The sequence below is a fragment of the Sinocyclocheilus anshuiensis genome, unplaced genomic scaffold, assembly GCF_001515605.1.
Source record: "Sinocyclocheilus anshuiensis isolate Anshui unplaced genomic scaffold, SAMN03320099.WGS_v1.1 scaffold1038, whole genome shotgun sequence".
Lineage (NCBI taxonomy): Eukaryota > Metazoa > Chordata > Actinopteri > Cypriniformes > Cyprinidae > Sinocyclocheilus > Sinocyclocheilus anshuiensis.
Window position 1 is genome coordinate 773797 of NW_015536540.1, and position 11294 is coordinate 785090.

At 36.4% G+C, this 11294-nt stretch overlaps 2 protein-coding genes across 4 annotated transcripts in view; both read right to left on the reverse strand.

The window, feature by feature from the left end:
- Window positions 1-3015: 3015 nt before the first annotated feature.
- slc52a3-2a (solute carrier family 52 member 3-2a) lies at window positions 3016-6133 on the reverse strand. Of its 3 annotated transcripts, none has more exons than XM_016497895.1 (4): window positions 6115-6133; window positions 3704-4755; window positions 3350-3473; window positions 3016-3225 (listed from the first exon to the last, which is right to left on the reverse strand). In XM_016497895.1, exons 2-4 carry the CDS (start codon window positions 4720-4722, stop codon window positions 3016-3018), a joined length of 1353 nt encoding a protein of 450 aa, XP_016353381.1. In that variant the 5' UTR covers window positions 4723-4755; window positions 6115-6133. The 3 variants fall into 3 exon arrangements, with proteins under 3 accessions (XP_016353381.1, XP_016353392.1, XP_016353372.1); XM_016497906.1 differs by lacking the exon at window positions 6115-6133 and adding an exon at window positions 5080-5137; XM_016497886.1 differs by lacking the exon at window positions 6115-6133 and having other exon boundaries at window positions 3704-5056.
- Window positions 6134-7662: 1529 nt separating this feature from the next.
- LOC107697026 (solute carrier family 52, riboflavin transporter, member 2-like) overlaps window positions 7663-11294 on the reverse strand; it is a 6606-nt gene continuing 2974 nt past the window's right edge. Inside the window, exons 2-5 of the mRNA XM_016497656.1 lie at window positions 10423-10560; window positions 9474-10326; window positions 9007-9130; window positions 7663-8338 (exon numbers count right to left, since the gene is read on the reverse strand). Of these exons, the coding sequence (XP_016353142.1) occupies window positions 8129-8338; window positions 9007-9130; window positions 9474-10326; window positions 10423-10552 (1317 nt within the window). The 5' untranslated portion in view covers window positions 10553-10560 and the 3' untranslated portion in view covers window positions 7663-8128. The remainder of the gene's footprint in view (window positions 8339-9006; window positions 9131-9473; window positions 10327-10422; window positions 10561-11294) is intronic.

Below are 11294 nucleotides of genomic sequence, written 5' to 3' on the forward strand. Positions count from 1 at the left end.
ACTGACGTATTTTCAGCATCTAAATATACAAATACTGACGTATTTTCAGCATTTAAACGTACACAACTGACGTAATTGACGACACCTAAAAATGAATCCTTATGAATATTGAAATCGCGGCATTCATTTTATTATTATTGTTGTTTTTAGTTGTCATATCAATTACCTGTTTTCAATTGCATTATTAAATTGTTTACTCGTTTACTTCATATGAAATGATAACATTTCGTTCTGTTCTGTGTGATTTCTGCGGCCAGCTCGTTTCCAAGAATAGGCCTACATAATGTTAAGATTTCACTTTAAAACCTTAAAATAAATAGCATTTCTACAATCGTTTAACCTTTACTTGTCATGCAATGTTTACTTTGTTTGCCATGGGCCCAGGGCCGTTTCTAGCCAATTTGACGCCCTAGGCGAAATCCCTATTGCCGTTTCGGTAAACCATTTGTTACCCAAAACTAACTGCTTTGGAAAAAAAAAGTTTCTGAAAGTAATTTTCAGATGCAACGAGGGGGGGGATAAACACAAACATGAAACTTGTAAATAAAATAATCTGATATATAGCCTATGTACAATTGAATAACATATAATGCAGTAGCTTCGTGTGCGCTGAGGCGCCGGCGCGATCAAACAGCTGAAACATAAAATAGGCTACTCCCTCAGTGTTGGTCATACAGTAAAGGCATAATTCGAAACTGCAAAGTGCAAAGTGTTAGCAGTTTGAAAATTCAAGAATAATAGCGCCGGGCCGGGCCCCCTCAGGCCCCGCCCCCGTGGCGCCGACGCTGAATGCAGCTATTTAATCATTTGCTACTCGATAACGCGTTAACGTCCCCTTTAAATAACGTGACGCTCTGCCCTCTATGACGCTGCTCCCATTAAGCGCTGTTGGAAGTGAATGAATTGATTCAACATTTCAACACCTCCGTATAGAACACTGAAAATATTGCTTCAGAATAAATTGTTTACACCATCAAAAATCTCGGTGAGGAAGTACGTTTGTGGGGATATTTTGTATGGAATATTGTCTGCTGATATGAATATATATATATATATAGGAATGTGAGCAACATTGTAGAATTTATGACCAAAAAAACTGATTTTCAAGAAAGAAATATTTTTCATTAAGATCATTTTTTGCCTAGCAATCATTGTGTTATAGATACAATCTTTTGACTTGCATAACCTAAAGCAGCTGTTTCTCTAGTTTAATTTGATACTTTGCATTCATGTTAACTTAAAACCCACATGCTAAAACAGTTAGCTATGGCTGCTTGGGGTGGGGATAGTTGTAACAGTTTATTAAAAATGTTACAACCAACTCCTTATGTTGATTCCAATGAGTCCAGTTATCCGATCACATCCTCTATTGAGGCAAAGTCATGTGAGGTTTTTGTTGGGGGTTTTATGTAAAATGTGTTTCCATCATAGTTTATGCACATATCTTTTTATTTGATAAAAACACTATCCGCCTCAAATGAGCACATACATTTTTTTGTGCACATTTGTAGAATTTATGTGCATCTTGACATTTCCATCCAGCATTCCAAAATTCACATAAAAATAGGTAGATGACAAGGCAACACAGCTAGTGACTGAACCTTTATGTGACAGGAACACAGTACACACACACACACCTCACACAAACACACAGCTATTTTTTTTGTGCTAAATTTAAAGTCCTAAAAGGAATACAGTATAATGTTTTTGTCACTTTATTCAAAACTGATTCTTTTTTTGTTCTTCAATAAAGTTCTTGCATAAATTGGAAGTGTGGGTCTTATTTCAGTAAATTACCTCACACTGTTACATCTATCCCCAGCTTGTTGTTACAACTCACCCCAGTAGTGGGGTAGGTTGTAACAACAGAACTCTTTGTATTTGACATTAACTCGCATAATCTGTGATTATGCAGTACACGTCCAAGTTAGTTTTATTTGTAGTAGACAAATGTGGCTACGATATATCAACGTTTTAGAGATAGCACAAACAACCACTGAGTTACTGATGCTCAAATAAAAAGTGTTACTTTCATCCCTGGTCTCCCCTAACACTGCCGATTTTTAAGACCCTATCAACTCAATTCATTGCCTTAGCGTAATGAAGAGAGACTGATATAAGTGGTTCTCAAACTTTCTAACTTCAAGGCTTCTCATTGTCAAAGTCAATATTAGAGGCTACCATGCAAAGACATTTTTAAAAAAATATGAGCTTGTATTTTTGTTTTTTATTAACAGAAACTAGGGCTGTTAATATGTTGAAATAATTGTGTAGAATCATTAACTTTTTTTAAAGTGAAGAAACCTAAATAAGTGCTGCTGTCTTGCTGCAAAAGAATTTCTCTGCATGCAGGATTATTAGCCTTTTTTTTTTTTAACAACTCTGCTATTATTTTAAAGGTAACTCAAACAGATGTTTACAATGAATTTCCCAATATTAACACTGCAGATCATTTTAGACCTGTCTGCTTATTATCCATAGTAGAAAATCCAATGCATGTCACTTACACATTTTATCAGATTTTGCTGATAAAAAATAAATATAAGGTAACTTTAAATCATTTTAAAGCAAAAAAAAAAGGTAGTTTACTGAGGTCACCTAGTAAAACTGCTCCTGTATGAGAACCAATCTAAATGAGTTATATTCACTGTAGATCGTTACCGCCTCCTAGTGGACATTTAACAATTCTGCCATATCTGGCATTAAAAATACCAAGTCATGATTAGGATGTTAAAAACAAATAAATGGACAAGTAAGCAAATAAAAAAAAAAATACATCAGCATAAAACACTTAACAAACATGGTTAACATACGTAGCAAAACATCTGCATAGTATACAAAATAATCAACATTAAAAAAGTTGTTTTACATCAATTCAAATATTTTTATATTCATTTTAAACAAATGTCCTTTCTGACTAAAAGTCTAATAGATTTTTTTTCATATGCTCCACAAGTAAGAATTCATCAAATTAATTCTATAATTCATTTTAATATTATTTACAGAACATTTATCTCATAGACAATAAGTGTTACATGGGTCACCGGAGGTGAAAAAGTCATATATATTGACCAAAGGAAACATAGTCACTGCCCCCAACATTGAGCCCAACTGCACTACAGCTCCACACCACACAAGAGCGCCGTGGCCCTCATCTCGCAAGATGACAGCAACAATCACTTTTACATAAGATAGGATGAAGATGAAAAAGAACCAAGCCAACACCTGAAAACACAGGATTACTCCGTGTGAATATACAAAAAGAAACAATAACACAGATCAAGCAACAACAAAAAAAACGAATGCTTCTTATATTGGAAATAAACACAAACTGGTCCCAAGTACTCACAATAATGACGGCTCCAGAGGTGTCATTAACTAGCAGTGGACATGGACTCAACACAGCCATGCCCATAACGTAAAATCCAATAAGAGAGCCAATAGAAGTGAGAACTCCCATCAACAACAAGGACCTGTTTAGAATGCAACAAAGTGTTGAGAAGTAGTAAGTATGTTTATAGCCAGTCTATCTATCTATCTATCTATCTATCTATATCTATCTTTTTTTAAACTCACGTCAGTATTTCATGTCCACAAACTTATTTGTTTGGTAAGAAGCTGTGTAAAAAGTAGTTATTGTTCATTTAATTCACTATAAAATCAGTTAGTGCATTAAATTGCAATTGTTCATGATGTAGCTCACCTTTGAGTGTAAAACATGCTGATGAAACAAGCTATAGGATTGGCAATATTCGCCATAGTTGCTGACCAGTGATAGGCCTGGTCTCCATATGGTAAACATGAGTACGACTGCACTGACGGCAAACCGGTATTAGTCAGAGCGGTCACCCATGCTAGCATAATGTAGATATATATGACTTGTATCCATGTGTGCGTCCCCGTCCCAAACGTTCTCTTGGGTTTCTGACTAGCCTTTTTAGAACGCATCATTGGTTTCTGTTCAGATTTCTTGTTTTTCCAGCGGGATATAGGATCTTCATTTCCATTTATGTTATTGGGACGCTCTCGGGCCACAGCTGGATGGTAGTTCAAAAGTAAGAACGCCACCAAACAAACCACCATCATAGCCGCCAAGATGAAAAAATAGGCTTCAATTGAAAAGTTAGCTGGTTGGTAGTGAGGCACAAGGTAGGTAGTGTCTCTTTCAGACCCGTTAAGATGTGTTTCATTGGATCTGAGGATTTGAGATGCATTGACACATTCCATAACACCTACACCTTGAACCAATGCCACTAAAGCTGGGACAAGACCGCTCAGGCCTTCTCCTACATAATAAGTCATGAGATACTCTGCCTTGAGCTGTGTCATGAAGGGAAGGAACGTCACCGAAGAGGTGCAGTCCACTAATGAGATGAAGAAGATGAGGAGCAGCAGAGGAACGCTGCGCTCTACGCCTTGCACCACTACCGTCTCACTCCAGAAGAAAGCCAGTAAAAGGCTTGCCAGTATCCCGAAACCAACAATAAAATAGATAACCGCAGTCTCGTTGAGCATTCCTGGGCGGAAGCGGTGCATTAATGTGACAAACAGAGGTCCGATGTTGGCCAGTTGGACAATAACGGAGATGTAGGAGGGAAGATACCAACCCTCAGGTACCTGTGGAACGATGAGAGGCAGCTCCACCCACAGACCACAGATGGTGACCCAGGAGCCCATGCCAAACAGGCCAGCCAAAACATGGGTGAGGATAGATGTGGCCATGCTGATTTAAATCAGACTTAGTAACCTTAATGTCTTCAGAAAAGAAAAACGATGTGTACAGTTAGTACCCAAGAGAATTTCATTCAATGACAGACATTATTTTTGCAGTTCTACTTGGAGCCACTATGACGTACAAATAACACTTTATCTTTAGACTCCAAATTTGGTGCAGTGAAGTTTATTTATTCAGCTGTAATGTCAGAGAAGACTCAGCATTATGTCCTTGAGCAAGACATTTAATCCAGAAGCGCTCCAGGGGATTGACTCTTCAGTCAGTGCACACTCTTTTTGGATAAGACGCATCTGCTAATATGAAGTTATTCAGTAACACCTGCAGTAAATGGAGCATTGTCTTACTGATACTTTAATGTCGTGCCAATGTATTTTAAGAACAAAGTCAGAAAGTTTGTGCTTATTTGCAGAAAGCCTGTCAAAGTACAAATCATAGTGTAGTTAGCAGGGTGTTTGTAGAGACAGTTGAGATCATGAAAATGGGCCCAACTGATGTAAAACTGTCATAGCAATAAAACTATATTCATATATTTACATTTACAATAAAAATGTTAAAACAAGTTAAAATGAGGTACAGCAATGTGGAGATTATTATTATTATTATTATTATAAACCCACTCACAGACCTCTAGAGAAAATAGAGAAAACAAACGGAAATGTTTGCGTACTTTTCTCAAATTAATGTTGTCAAAACGTGACAAGACGTATGAAGAAGTGATGCTTCTACCAGCCAAAAATGCATCCAACACGGTAAGAAATTTAAAAAAGAAGCAAATTAAACATTTTTCATCATTCATTCCGTGTTCTGATGAACTTTAGCATATTCGTGTAATCAGTGGATGATAACATCCTAGCAATGCTGCTGCGCGACATGAATAGATCATGCAGTTTATGCATTACTTTTTATTGTTTCACTGTTTCAGCTGCTGTTGTTGTATTTGTTACTCTTAATTATTTGTCGTCTGGTCACCACTGAAAGCTCAGCTAAACGTATGCTGTTTTTGGCTGTCACCTTCATTGGTGTTTAACTGTTAAATGATTAGCTCTGTGTCCGTCTGAAAGTTAATGGATATGATAATCTAGTTCCAGTATACAGAACAGTAAAAGATTACTCGAATATATTAAAATCATTATCATCATGTGCGTCATAGTATTGAAGTCTGCCATTTACTTTTTGTTTCCCATGTCATAGTAAACTGCCTTTTTATGAAGTACAGTGCAGTTATACAAAACCTAATTGCGATTATTTTTGTCATAAGCAACAAACTTACTGATCATACACACTACCTAGCATGCAACATTTGACAAATGCATTTTTTTAAATTTACAAAACAAAAATTAAAAAAAGATTGATATATGTGAAAACTGACAGGTACTCACATGATCTGAGGCTAATCATATGAAGACAAAGCCCTGTACAATGAGAGAAATGTCTTATATCCTCTGCGTGAGTGGGTGTGCCTATTCTAGCCAACCATGGCACCTGTCTGTTGATGTTTTATAAAGGAAAAAAAAAATTAATGTATCATTTGTAATCATTTATTATAATGCTTGTATGTAGGTCAGAAACAACTTTAATCATACATTTATTAAAAATGCAATATTAACATTCGTATTTGGGGATTAAAAAAAATCATCAGAAAGCAATGAGAGCTGTTTTCTTCCATACATTCTGGCAGGAAATGTAACAAAAGTTAGCTAAGCAGATCACAGCTTCAGTAAATGTTTAACTATACCATTATGTTATATAACAATGTAGTAAAAAAGTGACTTAATATAACTGCTGATGACTGTTAAAAAAAAAAAAAAAGCTTGTGAATTAGTTCTGTCAGGACCACTATCGTCAAAGATGATTGACAATTAGCATACAGTTTGGATTGGTGGTATGGTTCCGTTCTGGGCAATAACTCCCTGCACACCCATGCAGCCTAGCATGAATGAGAGCAGGGAGAGCAGCGATAACCCCCCCAGGGTAAACAGAACAGAACCAACATAACATTATTGAACTTTAACGATATTGACTAACGTGACCTGCCAGAACGAACGCTAGATTTTTACATTTCTGTAGTTTATAGGTCAGGTTTTAGGTTTTTATTTATTTTTGTTTGTTTAATAATAATAATAAGCCCCACAACTTTGTTTTCATACCACACTCACATTTCTTTGTTGTCAAATGAACCATTTATTTACTACAAAAAGCTCCGAGATCTTAGAACAACAGCACATAAAAAGTGCATAAGAACATGTGAACATATTCAAAACAGCATATAATAGTTCTGACACCATATTATTTTAAGCCTCATGGCATTTTAATATGATTTTTTTTCCCTCATATCGTCATTGACAAAGTATCAAGAGCATGTTAATACTGTGCACAGTTAATTAACAGAGTTTAAATAAAGGCTTTAATTAGAGATGTCAGGAATGCAGTTAGTGCACAACACACATCTCCAGCTCTTATAAAACTAAATGTGATTTAAACCCAGTTTTTATTCTGAATTTATGCAATTAGTGCCAAGAATAATTAGTGCTAAATGCCAAAAATGACACATACCACAATTTAAGTGCAAGATAACAGCAGCTGAAAAATCAGATTAACCTTCATTAAAATACTGGCCTCACATCTAAAATATTCCAAATCAAACGGGTAAAACATGGAAGATACGACAGGTTAGACATTTTCGAAAGTACATTTAGACCCTGTATGTACATTAAAATTAAAAATGTACACTTAAACAAAACCAGATATTCAGCAGAGTGTTGAGTGTCTAAATATAAAGAAATAATGGAATGTGACGATACACATTTTTTTGCTTGTGGTCGTCAAAACACAATTTCATTTTGGAGTCATAGAAAGCAGTTTTTCCAGTTAGGAACAATATAACTTACCTGATTTGTATTCATCAACAATGACCAGCAATAAACAAAATACTGTGTATAATACTACTACTGTATAGACAGTATAAGTCTACTTACTGGATAGTTTATATTGTAGTTATAGATCGCTGACTTGTGATTTCTGGTCTAAACAATTGCTGACATGCTGATACCAAGGTTTTCCATTATGAAATCAGACTTGCTCTGATATCCAAACACAGATGTCTTGTCTTGGTGCATGAAAACACTTCTCACTTAATCTAGATCAAGGTCAAGGTGTTCACACACACATTTAAAGTGACTCAAATGTATCAACCACATATTATTTACATTCTCAATGTGCCATCGGGTAACACAAAGATAAGCAATGTGATCAAGTGTAGCTCTTTTTTTGCATTGCCATTAACTTGAAATGTCCTGTGAAGGCATCAGGTTTACCATCTTTTTCCATGTTAGATTAGAAGTGATACCTGTTGTATAAAGGCATAGAGTGAGTGTAAAATCAAGTGCTGTAATATTAACTGCAGTTGTCTGTGCAGTCCTGGGCTCGCTGGAAGACCTGGTACACACTGACTAAAGGGAACATCGTGAGAGCTCCAATGAGAGAGCCAGCCTGGATGAAGACTCCACACCAAAGCAAAGCTGCATGCCCTGCTTCGTGAAGCAGAGTCCCAACTACAACCTTCAGGTAAGAGAACAAGCCGGTGAAGATGATCCAGGATATGATCTGAATGAAGAAAGAATTACAGGCTTCTGTTAAAAAACTAAACCTGATGAGAATAAATGGGTTCTATTCTCCATATAGTTTAATAGAATTATTTTTATACTGTATTTACAGATAATGTGTGTACTATGTGTGGTGACTGAACGGGTGCCTTATTTTCATTAATTATTTTTGAAATGTAAATCAATAATTAGAGTAAAACAGAGGTTAAGGTCTATTGAGCAGCATCTGTGGCATGGTCATTTACCCTAGAAAATATTTTAAAATATTATAATAAAGTTAATATTTCTAAGTAAAATTAATTATTATATTAAATGTTTAATGCATTTATAATGCAAGTATAATTTTATAGCAGTTGCCCCATAGACTTCCACTGTACACAACTATTAAAATAAGAGGATTTTGACTCCAACTGATTTTTTTCTTTGAAATATTGCTATAATGACCCCTTTTCTCAATAATTATCTTTCAAGCATCTTAATTATCTTACTCATAACTTTCTCAAATCTTTAGAGATGATACAATAATGAAACGGAGTGGGGCGAAATCGCTAAACAGTTGCACCACTTTTGCACGTCGTAGTTCAGTGGTGTAGTAAACAGCACTTTTAACATTTCGAGAGATTCGTTCTTAGTTCCTCTTCCACTCAGTAATGACATGCAGTTACTAACCACTAGAGCAACTCCAGACTGACTTCCTAAAAGTGGTGGACAGGGACTCAGCGCAGCCAAGGCCATGAGATGGGCAGCAAAAATACAGCCTCCCAGTGACACCATTCCAAGACCAATGCTGGACCTATAATGAAACCATCCATTTCAATTCTAAAAATTAAACTAAATTAATAACACTTACACAACACAATGATGTGATTTGTACTAATTGTACATGAGCAGAATTTAAATTAGGGCCACTGTCCTGCAGAGTTTAGCTCCAACTTGCCTCAACACACCTGCCTGGAAGTTTACAATATGCCTAGTAAGGCAAGGCCTTGATTAGCTGGTTCAGGTGTGCGTAATTAGGGTTGGCGCTAAACTCTCCTGGACAGTGGCCTTCCAGGAACAGGACTGGACACCTGTGATTTAAATTAGCAGGGCCACTATGCACATAAAAGAGTCATCAAGAACTTTAACTCGCTTACCTAAGTAGGAAAAACATGGCCACAAAGCAGGCCAGAGGGTTTGCAATGTTGCCCAAGACAACAGAGAGGTGAAAGGTCATGGTGCCATAAGGCAGACAGGAGAAACTCTGCACGGACGGCAGCACACCGTTGGTCAAAGCATTGGATATTCCCAGCAACAGGAGCAGGTATATATTGCGTGACGTCCAGAAGGCCACAACAGGTGCCTGTTTTTCAACTTCAACTTGTTCCTCAGAAACTGGGGAACCTCCGTTTTGTAAAGGGTGTGTCTCTTCCTCCGTTCTCACTGTTTCCTGTTCAGTCTTTGGAATTTCCTCTGCTGCAGTCGAAGTGACCACTCTGTTTGTCAGACTGAAAAAACAGAGGGCCGAAACTGCCAGCATCACAGACAAGAACCAGAAGAAGTTTTGGGCAGGGAAATTTTCTTTAAGATAGTGGGGCTCTGTGCCGTTGGCCGTCTCAACGCACTCTAGTTTCCCTACACCCTGACCCAAAGCGACCACACAGGGAAAGAGTGCGCAAAGACCCTGTCCGACAAAGAACGTCCGGATGTATTGTGGGGGGTAACGGAACATGAATGGTAAGAAGGTGACGTTGGAAGTACAGCAGACAAATGACAGGATAAAAGTAAGCAGCATGAACGGGACAGATCTTGGCTCTCCAGCGACTGTGACCACCTGAGACCAAAAGAGAGCAAGAAATGCAGCTGCAACCACTGCTAGCACTTGTATGATGTGGATGACCAAGCGTTCATTCAGCCATCCTGGAGAAAAGTGGTGGGTTAAAGTCACAGCCACTGGACCCAGATTCCCAAATGCAATCAGCACTGAAAGATAGGCTGGCAAGTTCCACTCTGTAAAGAAATGACATGTTTGAAGTTCTAAAATTATCTGGATAAATACAGCATCTATTAGGTAGATTAAACAAGTTTTATTAAAACACAATTTACCTTCAGGTAGAACACCTACAACAACTGGCAACTCAACCCATAATGAGTTCACAGAGATCCATGAGCCCATTCCAAACAGGGCCACCAGAATATGTGTAACAATGGCATGATTCCACCATGTATCTGCCATTTATATGTCTAGGAAAAGGGCACAAGTAAGTTAGAGCAGCCATGTTTTTAATTGTACATAATACACCTATTTCTTGTGACTGTATTTGAAAAAAACAGAATAGTCAAAGTAAATTGCTTTCCTCATGCTAAACTATGTCATCTGATATGGATTGAATTAAAACTTATAAACATTAATGACTTCTCGCTTTCACTGAAATGCTTGTTCAACTGTCAGTGGTAAATTATCAGTGTTCACTTATATACAGCAAAGCGATATAGAATATACAGTATATACCAAATGTAAATTTAAAATATAAAAACATAATCTGCTAAATATATGTGTACACATACATATAAAAAGAATTATTTCTTTTTTTTAATTAATTATAATTTTAAAATTTGCTCTGCTTAAATTAACAGTACTCAAATGTGTGATGCTGCAGACCTTTTGAAATGTTATAAAGAAAAAGCAGCATGTAACACTGGCTAAAAAGGGTGAAATGGAAAAATACATATATATTGGATGGTAAATTATAATAATAAAAACAGTATGGATGAATGAATCTAAAGTCTGTAACATTTTAATTGCTTAAAGTGGAGGATTCTTTAATGAACAGAAAATTTAAATACATAATTTAAAATATATATACTTATAACATTATAAATGCTTTACTGTACTTTTTCTCAAATGCATGCATCCTTAATGAATAAAAGTTCTTTTTTTTAATCAAAACATCAATTTCATAGTGATTTAGAACAAT